General features: G+C 44.6%; 1 protein-coding gene across 2 annotated transcripts in view; it reads left to right on the forward strand.

Annotated features, from left to right (window-relative positions):
- The window catches only part of POLQ (DNA polymerase theta), a 478304-nt gene that overhangs the window by 124566 nt on the left and 335515 nt on the right, over positions 1 to 18223 (forward strand). For both annotated transcript variants that reach the window (XM_078656637.1, XM_078656638.1), the window contains one exon: positions 12120 to 12262. In XM_078656637.1, the coding sequence (XP_078512763.1) occupies positions 12120 to 12262 (143 nt within the window). The remainder of the gene's footprint in view (positions 1 to 12119; positions 12263 to 18223) is intronic.

An 18223-nucleotide genomic window follows, 5' to 3' on the forward strand; every position in this document is an offset into this window, starting at 1 on the left:
TATTCACGAGAACTGGAAACTGACATACTAGAGGTGGACACAACTGTAATTGCGTCTTTAATCGAACATAGGGAATACATATGCATATTAATCATGCACAGATAACATATGATGGAGGACGCGTAGGGACACAGAACATGGCAAAATTTACTTTTCCACATTCCCTCCTTGTCACTACGTTTCCATCAGGAAACATCAATATTCATGATACACTCTATCATTTCATACAGTATCATTTGCTCGTCTCGAATTTTCTTGGAACGGGACTTAGAACGGGACTTGGGACTAGGAATACAAGAGGTAGCACAAATGCCGCAAATCGCAGGGCCACATTGTATACAGAGGCAGCAGCTGAATATGATCGCTACTGCAATACCTAGAAAGGACAAGACTTTCCATCCCCAAGCGGAAATTATATTCCAGAACCAACCGGACCATGTCCAGGTGCCTGGGTCTTGGTGTAACAGATGGGCAATTTTATGGAGTCTGGTTATAGCTGAATAAACAGACGGCGCGTTATTTGGAATGAAAATGCAGCAACTAGATCCGATGACTCTACAGGCCCCGCCCCTATCGGCCAATATGACGTCAAGGACGAGACGATTCTGTAAAACGACAAATCTCATAGCAGATTGCTCTTCGGTTAAGTTACCTAGAGCAGAGGCAGTCTCATTTACTACAGCTTCAAGGGTTCTGGTTAATCTACGAATTAGCTTACTATTCTGGATAGGTCCTATAAAGAAGAAGAAACCTCTATTGAAATCTGTATACTGTTCTAGAGCAGTTTCAGTATAATCGACAATGGGGGACTCAATCTCCCTTCTATGTCTAAGGTGTACTAGATGTGTGTTTCTATGATAATCAGATGGGGCTAGGAAAACAGGTGGCAGTAGGAAGGCAATGTAACAGGTTCCCTCCCAATCGAGGGGCAGACGAACATATGCAGTTTGACCACAAATAAAATAAGAATGACGTGAAGCTTTAAAAATAGATTTCCTACTGTCACTATATTTGACAATAGTAGTACAATCACTATGGCCTACATGTACGGAACCATTATTTCTAACACATAATTCGCCTTTGACTGGTAGTACTGAAATAGCAGGTAAGTCTGGAGTGGAATCAGACTGAACATTCAGGACCATGAAATTCGAAGAATAATTACCTAAATTGTAAACTTCGTTTTCTAGATCTAACCCTGTCCTGTGGGGAAGACCTTGCTTGTCTGGGAAACATGTACTGTTAAGAAAAGACATATCTGTTGAGGATGACGTTAACGTGGACCATGCTCCACACGAACCATTATGTGAAAATGGATAAGGAAAAAGTGGCAGAACAACCTTCGGGGTCTGGAAAGGGGGGAGTCGACCACACACCCAACAATTAGTGGCATTGCTGGTCTGGTGTGAATAATGTAACATGCGGATGAAAGAATTGTTACGCATAGCGAGGCGGTAAGAGAGTTCATGAGGAGGCAGATCACTAAACGTGTGCTCTACTGTAGCATTAGAGGACTTATTTACATGAGAAACTGGAAAATACAGATAAAATGCATAACTGGTGCAGGAAATCATAACACTGAGAAATAATATGAAACATAGAAAAACGATACATCGGATTGAGTTTTGACTAACTCTCTCACTATGGGGGTCTATTTTATACATGTCAGAAACCGGTCTAACCGTTTCACCTAGGGGAGGACTTAGACAATCAAACTGGCTGACTTATTTTACTAGACCTTAACTTAAGTTTATACTCCTGTTGCGGAGTTGTCTCTAACAGGGAGGGTGCAGTATCATTGTCTTTTGCGGGACAGTCCTTAAGAATAGTACTTTGGCAGTCCTTTGAATCCTGGGAAATGTTCTTTGAAACTGGTTTCAATCCATGAAACCTTTTGATATGCGAAAGATGCACCCAGCCTTTGCGTCCCTCCAACTTCACGGCTGTACGGGTGGCCAGGAGGACCTGTCGGGGCTCCTTCCAGCGAGGCTCCAGCGGACTTGAGCGATCGAAATTTCGCACTAGGACCATGGATCCGGGAACGATTTCATGCGGTGCCACCTCGGTATTGTCTGGAAATGCGGCGGCAACCTGTGAACGACAAGAGTTGAGGGCAGACATCAAGGAAGCTAGGTAATCTGTCAGCATATTACTTGAAACATCGGTAATACTTCGGGGTCTAGGAGTACCCCACATGTTAGGGGGGCGGCCGAAAACGACCTCATACGGGGACAGACCTGATCTGGAATGTGCGACCATGCGCATATAGAACAAAGCAACTGGCAGAGCTATTAGCCAGTCCACACCTTTCTCTTGACAAACTTTTGCAATTCGGATTTTCAGGGTCTGATTATGTCTCTCTACGAGACCAGCTGCTTCAGGATGGCGTACACAATGGAACTTCCACTGGTACCCTAACAAAAGGGACACGTGTTTCATCAACTCAGATGAGAATGGCTGGCCGTTGTCAGAATATACGACTCTAGGGAGTCCGTAACGGGGGAAGAACTCACGAACCAACTGCTTGGCAGTGGTCGCGGCTGTGTAGTCTGGAACTGGATATGCCTCCGTCCACCTGGACAAAGCGCATACAACTACAAGGACATACTTGAAACCTCGACATCGCTCCATCTGAATGTAATCCATCTGGAGGACTTCAAAAGGGTGGTCAGGGGGCTGGAAACCACCTTGTTCCACCGGGACACTTTTACCTGGATTAAACTGACAACATATCATACAGGTACGGACTTTCTGCTTGGCTGCAGCTCGGAAATGCTTGTTGAACCAAATGTTCTGGATACTGTCTAACATAGCTTTTTCTCCTAAATGTGCTGGACTATGTGCGGTATTAATAATGACTTGAACCATAGAGTCGGGGAGAAACCATGTGGCTCTACCCTTTGTTAACCATCCCTGATCTGTCTGTACCCCTCCTTGTTCGGACCATTTCTTGATTTCATCGGGAGTAGCATGTAACTGGATATCTATGACATCTTGAGTAGGGTCTTTAACTGTCAGACATGTAGTCAGATCTGGAGTGTGCGTCTGTGTCGGATTAACTGAAATGTCTGGAGTCTGAGCTGTAAGCTTGGCTGTGCGATCTGCTAGATCATTACCCTGGGAAATAATGTCAGTAACTTTCGTATGTGCTTTGCACTTCATGATAGCAATGGATGTCGGTAAATGTATGGCATCTAACAGAGCTTGAATGAGGAGACCATGCTGAATCTTGGTTCCATGAGAAGTCATGAAACCTCTCTCTTGCCAGAGCACTCCAAAGTCATGTACAACTCCAAATGCGTAACGTGAATCTGTGTAAACATTAACTTTCAGGTTCTTGGCGTGTATGCAGGCTTGAGTCAGAGCAACTAGCTCTGCTGCTTGAGCAGACAGGGTGTCAATACGGTGTGTCTCTATAACGTCGGTGTCGGTAGTCACTGCATACGCGGCGACTAGTTCTCCTGTACTTGTTCTCATACATGAACCATCCACATAAAGTGTCAGGTCTGGATCTGGTAATGGAATATCTGTCAGATCTTGTCTTGGCTTTGTCATGATGTTGACTACTTCCACACAGTCGTGTGTGGCAGAATTCGAAGTAACTGATGGTAACAATGTAGCAGGATTTAAAACGTTGCAGCGTCTGATTTCTATGTGTGGCTGGAACAGTGTCAATTCATAACCTGTTAAACGTGCAATTGTCAAGTGCTGAGTTTGTGTTCGGTTTAAAAGAACTTCCACGGAGTGTGGGACTTGTACTGTCAAGGAATGTCCTAAGACTATGGAATCACTTTGTCTGATAGCTAGTGCTGTGGCTGCAACTGACTTGAGGCACGCAGGCAGAGCCTGGGCTACAGGATCTAATGTGCTCGAAAAATAAGCACAGGGCTTGTACTGTCCTGCTTGATCTTGTGTGAGAACTGATAATGCTGTACCTTCGCGTTCAGTGACGAAAAGTGTAAAAGACTTACTGTAGTTCGGTGTTGCTAGAACTGGAGCTTGACATAGGGCTTTCTTTAACTCATTGAAACTAAGTGTATGTTCAGATGTCCAAGGGAGGACAGTCGATACGGCTGCCTCCTGTGTCGTTAACTGTATCAGTGGCTTGGCTAGAAATGCATACTGAGGAATCCATTGTCTGCAATAAGAAGTGAGGCCAATAAAAGCACGTACCTCCTTCTGGGTCCTTGGCTGAGGAAGACTCGCTATTAACTGGATTCGGTCTGGTGTCAACTGCCTACCCCTCTTGGACAGTAAGTGTCCTAAGTAGACCACTTGCTGGACACAGAATTGAAGCTTAGAAGGGGACACCTTGTGTCCCATCTCGGCTAGAAAATACAAGACTGTAAGGGATGCTCGCTCGCAAGCACGTTCAGAACGGGCTGTGATCAGTAGATCATCGACATACTGGAGCAGGGCAGTGTCAGTTGGCATGTGAATGTTGTCTAGTTGTCTCTTGAGTGCTTGACTGTAAATACTAGGACTTTCTGTGAAACCTTGAGGAGCGCGTGTGAACATATAGCTCCTTCCATTTAAACAAAATCCGAAAAGAAACTGGCTGTCTGGATGAATGGGGACACTGAAAAATGCGTTCTTGAGGTCTATGACTGTAAAAAATGAGGCTTCGGAATCAATGGCTGTCAACAGGGAAGAGATATCTGGGACAACTGGATACTGGGGAATAATACATTTATTAAGTTCTCGGAGATCAATCACTAAACGATATACTGGAGGTGCATTTGGATCAGTACGTTTCATAACAGGAATGATCGGAGAATTGCATACATTGGAGTCAGTTTCTACAACTACTCCTTGAGCCATGAGCTCGTCAATAATTTTGGATAAGGCTGCTACAGCCTCAGGTGGCAATCTGTACTGTCTGATTCGTGGCAGGACTACACCTGGCTTGAGAGTCACACGATGGGGTGTGATTTGCATAAAGCCAACATCAGTTGGACCTTGCGCCCATAAATGCTGCGGAACATTAGACAATCTTGGATCAAAATCTCGTAATACATAGTGACCCTTGAAGTCACGTAGGAACAATCGTATTCCCTCTGGGGAACAGCATATAACTGCACCTAATTCTTTCAGTGTCTTAATGCCTAATAGATTTTCTGGACATGACTTAGTAAGTAACAGATCAGTAGTGCGGGACAATGGACCTACTTCTAGAGTAACTGGCTTTGATATTTCATTTACAATAGGTTTTCCTGAAAATCCAAGGGAAACATTTCTTGAGCCTGAGAGCGGAGCCCCTGGAACTTCGGCGTGACTTATAGTGGTCCTACTTGCCCCTGTATCAATCAAAAACTTTCTATCTTTCCCTAGTACTTGACTATGAACATAGGGACCTTCTTGATCTACAGGTATCTCGATGAGAGGCAAGCCTACCTCCCTCTCTAGGCTGTTTCATGAATATGGCTGATACTCTGGATACTCAGACTGTGCATACTGGTACATCTGCTGTGTAACATGCTGTGTTGCAGCGATAGGCTGCGGTGCTGTAACTGTCTGTGGTGCATTCTGTGACTGCGGAGTCTGTGTAACTTGTTCTTGTCTCGGCGGACGTGGTCTTTCTTTAGTCTTACCGGTAGCTATGTTGTGTTTCAGAACTGCACACTCGTTTATAAAATGACCTGGCTGTTTACAATAATTGCAGTTCCCTTTAACGGGAGCTGCAGGATGACTGGCTTGATTTGTACCCCTCTTCTGACTGTCTTGAGGAACAGATTGTGCAACTAGTACTTTCATTTTCGTGTCTTTCATACGTTTTCTCTCGTGATCTTGCTCTTCTCTGATTCTATTCTGGTGATATTGAAGCATCTGTAACATTTGGGACGGGGTATTAGCTTGCCAGGTACTTTCGACTTTCAAAACTCGATTCTTAACTTGTGGACTTGAATTCTCGACTAATTTAGTAACAAAAAGATGAGGGTATGACTCGCTACTTGTCTTGAGGCCACTGTTTATGGTAAAACATTTCTCAAATCTGGAATAATAATCACTAGTGTCTTCGTCTTGTTTCTGTTTACATGCTGAGATTGCATCCCAGTCTTCTTTTCTAGTTGTCAATAACCTAGGCAAAACTTGTATTAATAATTCAGGTAATTCTTTACATTTATCTCCAAGACCGGTACCTGGTACTCGTGCCTTGTCTTCAGCTTCTAGGACTGTCCAATCGATCTTTTTCTCTCCCACCTCCCATTCTTTTTCTTTGAGTTTTTCATATATGCCCGCGGGCAACAGGACCTTTAACATTTTAATGATATCTGGATACGTGTATTCTCCCATACGGAGCATGTCTTTTAATTCTCGGTGGAACCCTGCTGGATCTTTATCATGACAGGGAATTAACTTTTTCATCTCTAAGAGTTCCATCTTTGTGATAGGGGTGTAAACAAACACTCGTTGCATTTCACCACCCTCTGTCTTAACTGGATGCACTTCTCGTAACGGATTCTGTCTGTCTATGTAAAAGGGTTTACTTTCTGGAGGTGAGACATGAACAAAATGCGGGTTCAAAAACATACTATATTTGTGGCGCTGTTCTAAAATGACACTAATCAAATCGGTACCTAAACCTTTCCATCTATACTGGAGTAACTCGTTCAGGACATCGTGTAACGGACCTGGATCAGAATGTTGACCCTCATACAATGTAATGAGGTGCTGGATCATATACATACCCACCAGTCGTTGCTCGGCTGGGGGCAATTTCAGAAACATTTGTGCCACTATTTCGTCTGGAAAAGTGGTAGAATCAGTAATCCATCGGACTGCTGATCGGACTAGTTCTTGTTCATGCATAGTACTTAACTCACTATAACCGATTCGTGATTTCAGAATGTGATCGGTAGCTTGAAATACTTGTTCCAGAGAACCTTGTTCTGGTGCTGGATGATGTAAAACTGACTTGTGTTCTAGACGTGAATGGCGATCTGGAAATCTAGATTTTCCTACATACGCTATTCTGTCGGGATTCTCGTCCTCTACCTCTTCTGTAGAAGAGTCATTTTCTTTCTCGCTTACTTGTGCTTCTTTACGTTGTTCGTGTACCCTTATTATTTCTTTACGAATCTTCTTGTACATACTCTCTATACTACTGATGGTCTTATGCTTACCCTCGGCTATATTATCACTCCACCTTGTCAGGACTTTCATTTCGGCTCGATCTTTGGTCGGATAATCTTGTTCCCTTATTAGACAATTAATCAGAAACTTTAATATCATGAGCTGGACTTCAACTTTTCTTTGGCACATGACGTCACTAATACTTTCTGGATCATTCCCTGTACGGATGAAACGATATATTCTGTCTAGATCTTCTTTCATATCTGGTAGGGTGACTAGATACTCGGTCACCTTTCTCACGCGTAATGAATATAAAACCATACTATCCTCGCCTGGGACTGGATCATAGCCACATTCGGTAAGGGCTTTTCTTATTTCTGCAACAGACTGATATCTGGGCGTACGCTGTGACGCTTGTGCATGTAATTCGGCTAACGTTAAACGCTTGTGTGGCGGCGGGGTTTGAGGAGGACCTCCCCCTGCGGCCCCTAAACTAGAGTCGTCTACTGATGCTCTTCGTCCTGGCAGAGTGGGAAATGGAAATGTAGGCTGGACTTGTATGGCGGGCTGGACCGGGGGTACCGTAACAGGTACTCCGGTGTCTGGAGGAACGGGAAGTGCCTGATTTACAGGGACTGGCGGAGCGGGATTTGCATATTCTGGGACTGTGTCGTCCAAATAGGACGAAATGAAAATATCAGCTGCGGTCGGTTTGTGACGTAGCTTGAGCGGAACTAATGGTGGCGGGAAATTACTGGATGCCTCCGGGGTTGCTTTTGGCAAGCCCTCGGCAAGAAGAGGATACATACCCTTAATAAGAGCATGCCTCTGTCTGTCTGACTGTTCGGTTTTGACTCGTTCACCTATCTCGATTAATTCCCTTTCTTGGGCTCGTTCTAAGGATTCTCTACTTAATTCTGACTTTCTGATTTCTTTTTCGGTTCTTTTATGAGATTACTGTCTGGCTTTCTTTTTCCATAATGCTTCTTCTACTCGCATGATGCACTCGGCATCCCATGTGCCTGATACAGGCCATCTATACTTTTCTTCTAACTGTTTGGTATACTCGACCCATAAATCTAGATATAGTATGGCACTTATGCCATGCTTTTGATACATAAAATGACCTGGACTGTCCCTAGGCGGGACAGGAACTGCTGCTTCTAGCAGACCTTTTCTGGTTTTTAACTGACGCAGTTTTGAAAAGAGCGGCATGACTGAACTATAATCTGGACACAACACAATACACAATAAACACGATAATTACTTCACACTCATACCACAACATTAAAATACATGAATAACATTCAGAATAACAGTTCGAACAGAATACTACCTGGAATACGGGAAACAGAATACATGAATTTTCTCGAGAACAGAACTGACTAGAACAGAAACTAGATGCACTGCTGAAACAGTACGAGACTTACCGGTCTCATACAGAGACTCATCAGGACCCGCATCCACCGAAGTGGACACTTCGTTTGTGGGTCTGTGTACCACCAACCCACGGACCAGAGTCAATTAGATTGACCCTGTCTAGATACTACCCCAGCAACGGTACTCACCGGGCAGCAAGAACGGAAAGCCTCGGACTGGACTGGACTGCTTCGACGCCGGACGGACGAACTTCGGACTTCTGTTACGGGTGGGCCTCCGGATACCTCGGACCTTGGACTCTCGGCTTGGGCTCTGGTCGGGACTCGCCGCGTTCCTCCACCGTCTCGTCTGGATGCTGGACCGCCTCCTCCGTCTCCTCCGTGGGCCTGAGGGATACTTAAAGCAGAAATATCTGCCGGTGCGCAGAAGAGTTCCGTCATGACTGCAGAGGGTCAGGGGGCCGGCGTGGCTTCACCGACGCGTGGGGAAAGGGCAAGTCCCTGTTCGGGCGCCATTATGTGGTAAATAAATAAATAATACCTCTATTTTTGAATGGATAAATGAATAACAGATAGCTCAATAAATAAGAGTCAAGATTCGAGGTAGTAGGAGTTTTGCAGGTTTAATGCAGCATAAGGACAGGAACAGGATAACCTGCACAGGAATAGGATGGCAGCGCTGCCGGGGGCAGAATCGGAATCGGCGTAACATTAAATAACAAGACATGATCATATATACTAAAACAGTTGCATTACAATACATACGATAGGCGGAGCAGTGGGTGTGGTCAATAGCAGTCGCGAAAGATAAGGGTGAAAGTAGGTGTAACAGAGGCGTATACATAGACATGTGATGCAAACGTAACAGAATATGTCATAAATGGGGCGGAAACATGGAGGGGGCTACCTAAGGAGCCGGGACCTCTGACCTAATGGTGCGCGCAAACTGGCAATGACGTGTTACTAGGAGAAGCTGGGGGCTACGAACTCTGTGCTAGGAGCAGAGACTGAAGTCTGGAGAGTCAGGGCGACATGTACCTAAGCAGTATCTAGTATCTGATGTTTAGAGAACATGTTGATAGGATCCAAAAGTTATCGGGGTAAAGGCTAACAGACTCTAAGAATGGTGCATGCATTATTCTACATGTAGTGCGTGATGAAGAATATTAAATGACCATTAAATGCAGTATTTCTCTAACGTGGAGACGTAAAGGCTAGACAATGACGGAAACTATTGATGCGATTCAGTAGCTTTGGAATGCAGAGAAGGAGAACTGAACTGATAACTAGAATCATAACATACTCTTGGCAGACTCAGAGGCAGAGCCAGGCTGAGCCGGGCACTGTGAGGCAGGAAGTAAGTGAAGGGTCGAGGATACAGGTGGGGGCTGTATCGCTCCTCAGCGAGGCTTCAGGAGACAGGAGCTGAATCTGGTGTCCAGGCCCTTTTGAGGCCTAGAAACGGGGACTTTACAATGGAATAACGTGCACACTGAGAAACGTGGCAACGTAACTTTACATAGGCCTGATATTCGTAGTATTCACGAGAACTGGAAACTGACATACTAGAGGTGGACACAACTGTAATTGCGTCTTTAATCGAACATAGGGAATACATATGCATATTAATCATGCACAGATAACATATGATGGAGGACGCGTAGGGACACAGAACATGGCAAAATTTACTTTTCCACAGTATGATACAACACAATTAGTTGGCGGTACCCAAACTTTATCTTAAAGAATAGTAGTTACAACAAAAGGCTTTATTTTGCTCATGTATTTAACTGTTTAATACTATTTTTAAATCTGTTTCCATGATTGTGTATGAAATTGTATATTATGTCTGTCGCTTTTATGATTTTACCTTGTTTTAAAATCGAATAAAGCTTTTTACTACTACTAGGTAACAAAGGGTGTCCTGCTCATATAAATACTCTCCCAATCAGTTAATCTCTTAATAGCCTGTTCAGAGGGCTGCAGCCACCTCCCAATTTGAAACAGAACTCTAGACACATTTCAAATGCATCAGAGTCTAGTACTTACCCTGTAAGCATTTAAAGCACTTTAAGAACTTATCATGACATGAAAGAAACAGATATAGATGTTTAGTAAATTGAAAAATGACTGCATGGTACAGTTTTGTCCATACAGTGAGAACACAGTTCTTCATTTAACTTACAAGTGGGCATAATTGGACAATATTTGTAGGCGAGGTGGTTATGACACCGAGGTTGATGAGTAGTGATTGAGCACTGTGTGAAATGCTCGGTCTCAGACTTGCATCTGAGTTTTGAAGTTAATCCATTGGTAAAACCTCACAGAAGGAATTTATTGGAAGGGGATTAGAAATCAGGAGCCAAGATCAGAATTTGGTTTAGTAATTTGATGTCATGTCGTACATCTCTACTGTGAAAAACAAATTGTTTTCCATTGTTCTTCTTATTATGAGTTCCTTTGAGTGGATTTAGTTTGAGTACTCTCTATATGTATGCCTTTGAGTGTACTGAGCATCCATCTTCTCAAATATAACTAAGCAGTCACTTTGAATCCAGAGACCCATAAGGCCCTTGAGGAGAGGATATTTTACTTTTCTCTATATTTAGGGGCCGTTCTCAAGGCACATGCTGAAATATTGGTAACGTACCTTTTGTTTGCATGAAAAGAACGAAGGACTTGATGATTTCGGGAAATCTTAGTAGACAACAATTAGTACCTACAAAAAGACAGACTTTTTGACAAGTTACTGTACTCCATTTCAGTGAATTTGCTGAGTTTGGGTTTGTCTGTTTTGCCTTATAAGCCTTTTGATCCCTTGACAAAGGTTATTTTTGGGAGACTGCTTTTCTTATAGCAGTTATTCCTGCTCATATAACAATTGAGAGAAGACTCTCTTCTAAGAAGCTCTACAAAGTTGTAATTATGGTCAAAATATCCATCCTGCCTCTTCTGTTATTTTTGTCCAGAGTTTTTTGCATGCTCACATGAATCCGGTTTGTAGTCCTATGTTCCTTTAGAATCCTTTATAAGATTCTGAGAGGGCGCTATATAATTTAAATAAACTGGATAGCTTGAACCTTTTTATTCATATTGACCGAAGACCACCGTTCCTTACTTAACAAGGACAGTCGCCAATACAAACTGGGCCACTTGTTTTCTAAAACTGTCATCCATTGTGGTGTTACTTGGGGTCAACCCCTTTTTTGAAGTTCTATTCTATGACTGTGACCATCCGTCACCTAAATACTCGGATGAGACCAAGCTCCCTGACAGTTGTGGAAATTATCCGGAGCTCACCACAAAGTATCTAGCACCATTAGTGATATCTAGGATTGAATGCAGCTAATATGGCTCTGACTCAGATGTTTGAAGACCGAGACCCTGCTGTGCTCTGTATGCCATTCACCTCTTCTGTTTATGACCTGCCGCTTCATAGGACCCCTGACCAACAACATTCCAGAAGTTGAACAAGATGCGTGCTTCACTGGCAACTTCCACTTCACTTGCATGCCAATGCAAAAACCAAGAATACCTTCTTCATTGAACCTGTGATCTCAGTATTATTCCTCTCCTGTTTTATGTCTTATTTTGTTAAAAGTCGGTCAAATAACTGAGGATTTAGAATCCACTCTTTTACCTCTTCACTGTTCTTTGTATTCACAGTTGAAGTCTACCGTCCCACTCAGCTCGGATCTGCAACCCTTTCCTCCTCTCTAGCTCCTTCTGAGGCTCTGGGAATATTTGCAGACCTTCAGAGGGCCATGAAGGGATTTGTACTGGAGAACGATCTTCATATTCTATATCTGGTAAACCCCTTGCATACCAATTTATTATTGTTATTATGAAAATTCATTTATAGAGCACACCAATGCCCAGAAGTGTTAATGATCTTTACAAAGGCTATTCACTAGTAAAGGAATTGCTTAAATTGATGTGTCATTGTGTTAACCGTCTCAGGTTTACAGGAGTGTATATTTATTTTTAAGTGCTACATGTTGTAAAATATTTTCTTGGTGCTAGAGGCTAACTGTACCCATAGTGGGCAAGCTAAATTTTTGTTGAGCACACTTCCTCTAGAATGCCATTCATATCCTCTTTTCTGATTGCCTCTGCAACTGTGATGAGAAGTTCGCAATCCAAGTTTGAAAGGGCCCCATATCAAACCTAAGACCGTGTACATTTCACAATGATAGTGTACAGTAAACAAGATAAGTGTGTATAAGTGAATACAATGAGATTGCAAAAGAAGAACAACCACTAAACACTTCCAGTGCAACGCAAATTATTGTCTTCGAGGGACCTTCGCTAACTGGTACAAGTAATGAATGAGAAGCACACAGGCTGGCGACCTTAGAGTAATTGGTGTTGCTCGTGTTGACCAATAAAGTAGGGTTAAGCTTGGGATTCTTCTCATGGGCAGTTTTAGGTCCAGGCTCGCCTCATTCTAAATTTGATGATTAATTTCTCATTGCAGATCCTTTCTTTTGCCTTGATCCATGCCATGTATGGCCCCCTCAGCCAGTCTTGGAGTTTCCAGCAACAGTTTTGCTTTCATCTTTTCAGTTACGAGTTTTGACGACTCCAGGGTACCTCCCAGAGGAAGGGCTGGACAGAGGGGAGGATACTCCCATGTCCTTTGTCCAGTTTCGCACCAGAGCGGGAGCCAACGGCTTCCTGAACTGGTTTCCACTGGAATATGCTAGAAGGGCACCAAATGTGCCCTTTAAAGCAGTCTGGTGGCGCTGGCTAGTGCTCCCACCCCAATACACTAAGTCCTGTCTGGGAGGTGGTCGCACCTCCCTGTTACAGGAAACCTAATGTTCTACATTCCCCTGCTCGAGCCTGGCTCAGCAGCAGGAGGCCAGAACGATTCTGTGGTCGATAGCAGCTCTAGCTTGCTGTTAGACCCTCAAAGGCTGGTACCGGGAATGCAGGGAGGCAGCCTTGCCCCCCCAGTACATGGGAATCTACATCCAACACTGGAATCGTTGTTAGGGTAGGATTCCAACATGTTTGATACCAAACATGACCGGTTTCGGTGCAGCCAATATAAAGTTAGACATCTTGTACTTGACTTGCTGGCCACTATATGTGTAAAATGGCTGACCGCACTTACAAGCCTGGAGAATTGACTACTGGTTTTATAGGGGGTGTCCTGCTTATGCAGGGGCACCCTCACATTTATAACTAAGCACCCTGCCTTCTGGATTGAAAGGCCTACCTTACCAGTGACTTTTGTGTTTTAAGTGCAATGACCTCAGATATAAGGAAACGTACCAGCTCACACAGACTGCAATGGCAGGCCTGAGGTCACAGTTTGAGTGGTCCCTGATGAGTAGCATAATATATGCTGCAGCCCATGAGAGACCTCTGGTGTACCTATGCCCTGGGTACCTCAGTACCATATACAAGGGACTTAGAATGGTACACCAGTAGCCAATTGGGAAGGTACCAGAGTACGTACCATAGTCCAATTTAGGGTGAGAGAACAGTGATTGGGGTTCTGATTAGCAGAATCCCAGTCAGACTAGTCAGAAAACAGAATGGCACCAGCAAAAAGTGAGGGTTAACATGAAAGCACATCCTACTTTCCTACAAAGGTCATATGGTTATGCTTTCCATGATCTCGTAGATCCTTTACCTCAGCAACCCAAACTGACAGCCACAGTCAGAATGGTTTGACTGTGCAGTTTCTGACGATGAGATATCTGACCCTAATCCATAGGACCAACCACCTAACAATGTAGGTCATTTTGCAGCCTAGTCAAGAGAGCTTTAAAAAGTGAGTTTCCTCTTCTTACAGCAGAAAGTCAATCAGAGCAATTCCAGTCTTCTACTTCATATGCAATGAGGGCCCTCTTCTAATCAAGAACCCAAGCCTCAACATCTACATCTTCAAATATGACACACCCCAAACAAAAATTGTAAAAAACTAAATAGCTCTGGACAATTCACTGGTGCACCTCTTAAATTAAAGAAACCGTCATAGCATCAGCTTCAGAATGCTAATCTAGTAACCTGGTGTGAGAAGTTGGCCTGATGTGCAGTGTTCACTATTCTAGTGATCACTATATATCAGTCCAAACAACCCTTATTGATGATTGGTTGTAAGTCAACCTTATAGACCAGCTATCCTAGTAGCATGGATACGAGCAGTCTAAGGCTAAGACTCTAGAGGGCGTGTTAAGCCAGCTGTTTTACCATCACATTACCCCTTGAACACCCAGTGAAAGGACACCACACAAGTGTTATGAAAATAAACAGTGTATTTATTAGAATCACAACAACCCTGTACTCTTTATGAGGACAGGGTGCTAGGCACACAACAAAACTCTTACGAAAATACTTAAGTTAGCACGTTATACACAAATGCCCGAGGGGCACGAAAAACCATATACTCTAAAAGTGGAATGCGAAATTACTAGCAGGTAAGTACAGTACTAATAGGCTTTGGAATCGCTAGGACTTGACTATAGAATCGTTAGATTACTTCTAGGAGGCCTAGGGGACTCGGGTGCAGAGTGTGCACTCTCACGCGGGATGCGGGACAACGTCTATGGAAGCTAGTAAAGGCAAAGTTAGTGTTCACGGGCGAACCCGACCTGGTAGGGAGAAAACGACAGTGGATCCTGACCCTAGGATAGTGAGGCTATGCTGGGACACCGAAGTGCCGAAGTTACCTAGCCCAGGGGCTGCAGCTGCATAGGTCTGAAAAGACGTCGGGAATCTCGTTGCCGGACCTGGAGCCTGGAAGAAGGAAGTTGCTGGCAGGCGACCAGTGAAGAAAAGTTCGATGGATCCAAGCCTGGATCAAGGAAGAAGAAAACCTGAAAGCAGAGGGGACCAAGTTCTTGAATCACTAGCCAGTGATTAAATGGGCACCAGGATGGCACCGGGCGAAGTCACCGCAGTCAGGTGAGTGGGCGCTGCTGGGCTCTGCAGTCTCTCGGACCAGGAGGCGTTGTCGGCGACCAGGATGGAGGTGCGAGCTGTCCCACGAAGGTTCTTGCTGTCGACGTCGCTGGACCCAGGATTGGGCAACAAGTCTTGGCAAATGCAAGGCCCACACGGTGGACCTAAAATGGCGTCTTAGCCGGACCAGGAGGGTCCAGGGTACTTCTCCGATGGAGGGAAGCAAGGGCCAGTCTGGAGCAACCAGACTAGCAGCAGTGATGTCGTCGGGCGTCGTTCAGAAGGCCACAAGCCAGCGGGCTAGTAGCCAAACAACGCGGTGAGCAGCAAAAAGCAGAAGGGCCCCGCGCAGATCGTGGAGATGCTGGGAGGCTGCACTTCGGTGCTGGAGCTGCTCAGGGTCGGGGCTTCTCGGACCCCAAAGCACTCACCAGGAAATTACTCGGCGGGCTTGCTGTGCAGAAGTCGTGCAGTCTTGAAGATGGCCGGTCCCTCGAGGTCTCGTCACACCCACGAATCTCAGCGTGACTGATGATGTAGGTAGAGGTCAGAGGTGCCAGGGAAGCCGGTTCTCGTCGAGCTGGGCAGTCTTGATCCGGAGGAGAGACTTGCAGCAGACCGCAGTGTTCTTAAGATGGTGCCTGCGGATGCAGGGTGACTACTCCTTAGTCACAAGGGAGAAATCTTAGGAAGAAGTCTTGAGTTCCTTTCGTGGAAAGTAGTTTCATGATTCAAAGATGATCTGATTTGGAAGGGGGCCAGTTCCTACCTTTATCCTGTAAAAAGGGGCTGGCACGCGACTAAGTCCTGCCCTAGGGGTGGGACTAGGAGGGGGGTGGTTACACCCACTTCCTTGGCGGGCTTTTCCCCAGCACAGGGTCTGGAGTGACCCTGGAACTGGTTCCAGCCAGCCTATGCACAGTGAGCACCGGGGTGCCACGTGCAGTCACCTTCCTCTGAAGCCCTGCCTACCTACAATACACAAAACCCTGTCTGGGACGGTGCTGGCACCGCCCCTGGCAGGAAACCCTTTGTCCTTATCTCCTGCTCTGGGAGGACTCCCAGCAGCAGGAGGGCAGACTTGTGTCTCGGTGGCAGCATCCATTTTGTGGATGCTAAGGCTCTGTCTGACTTTTAACCGGGTTATAGGTTACATGCATGTCGTGTCCCTCTAGAAGGGTGGAATGCTAACCCCGTCGCCAGAATTGGCGAGGGGTTAGTATTCCAATTCGTATGACACCTTACTCGACATGTTTTGATAAAGCGATACCAGAGTTGGCATATAACCGCGAGGATTATAATGCACTTAAGAGTATATGGTATGCGATATCATGGAAACGGCTAAGGGATGGATCCCGAAAGCCGCAGACAGGCTCAGCTCATGCCAGAGCACCATCTCACACGATTCCAAGCACTCTGCCTTCAGGATTGTTAATGAATGAAGGCAACTGGGGGTTGGGCCCGCTGGGAAAGAGGGTAGGTCGGGCCACTAGTAAATACAGAAAAAATGGGGATTTTACCTATGCCTCTATTTTGAATAAACCAATGAATGCTGGATTGGGTAAACCAAAATTTATTAGTTTAACCAGACTTTCAAGTCTTTTGAATTCATTTATTTTTTAAGTCGATCAGTTGTTCTAGTTTAGGCACAACAAAGAACATTATCAACTTCACGAATTGCCATATACTCTACAATACATAAATATTCCACAAAAATACCAACATTAATACAATACCAAAGACATGACTACATAACTAATAATTACATGTATGTACAATTCCAATACCAGAGTGCTCTTGGACACAGTGAAAAAGATAGCGCTGTTATCTAATAGTACAGTCTTAATCCTGCCACACTTTTAGACAAAAAAACATTATCGAGTATCTCAAACCAATGCAGCATATATCTGCTCATATGCAAATCTGAAGGTGTTCTGTATTAATCACAATCAAATGAATGTAACAGAAATGAATAATGCCATGAATGTAACAGAAATGAATAATGCCGACGCGTTTCAAGTCCCTTGGATGAATCAAAGGACTCTCATCAGGGCTGTCAAAGTCTGGTCCATGGAAGCTATTTCTAGAATAGAAAACATAAAAAACGTGATCTATCTTGTCCTACCGCCATTCAATATTTACAAAGGGATTTCTCCCATTGGGAGGTGCAGCCTACCTGCTAAGTTCGAATTCCAGGGCTGCACTTTTCGTATACTGTGGTCTGTGCCGTGGGTGCTCACTGGAACAAAGTGAGATTGTTTGTATCAAAAATCTGTGTGGTTTCGAATTCAAAATAAAGAGGCCACCGGGGCAGTGTTTTACCTTTCGTGTGTTGGTGTTGACGTCACGTATGTGTCACTTCAACCGACAGGGGAAAATCCTCACCCGGGTCACATATTCTACAATAATGTGAATAACAGTAATCAGCCTCACATTGACTGCGAGTGCAATGCTTTAATATTTAATAAGTACTGCACTGACTTACTTTTGGTCCGCTCTGGGGCGGTTCGACCCCGCTCTGAGTGAATTGATGTACTTGATTTCTGTAAAAATGCAAGTAAAACGGACACGTTTTAGTCTAGGCGCGTACTGGCGCCAGACGCAACATCGATCTCATTGTTTGAGCCTTCCCAAAGAAGCCTACCTTAACCCGTCTGACACGGGGCTTCTGCCTGTCGCTGCCGGTGGTCTCAATGATTCAAAGTCTGAAAGAACAAGCGGTGCACGTGTAAAACGGGCCGCATTGTACTGAGTATAAAGCCAATTATCACACACTTCTCTGCGCTGCACAGGGGCTTACCTTATTGTTTGTTTTAGGTAAACGTCCACATCACCCGGGACAGTGCTGCTACAAA

Source organism: Lissotriton helveticus, chromosome 8, assembly GCF_964261635.1.
Source record: "Lissotriton helveticus chromosome 8, aLisHel1.1, whole genome shotgun sequence".
NCBI classification, from domain to species: Eukaryota; Metazoa; Chordata; class Amphibia; order Caudata; family Salamandridae; genus Lissotriton; species Lissotriton helveticus.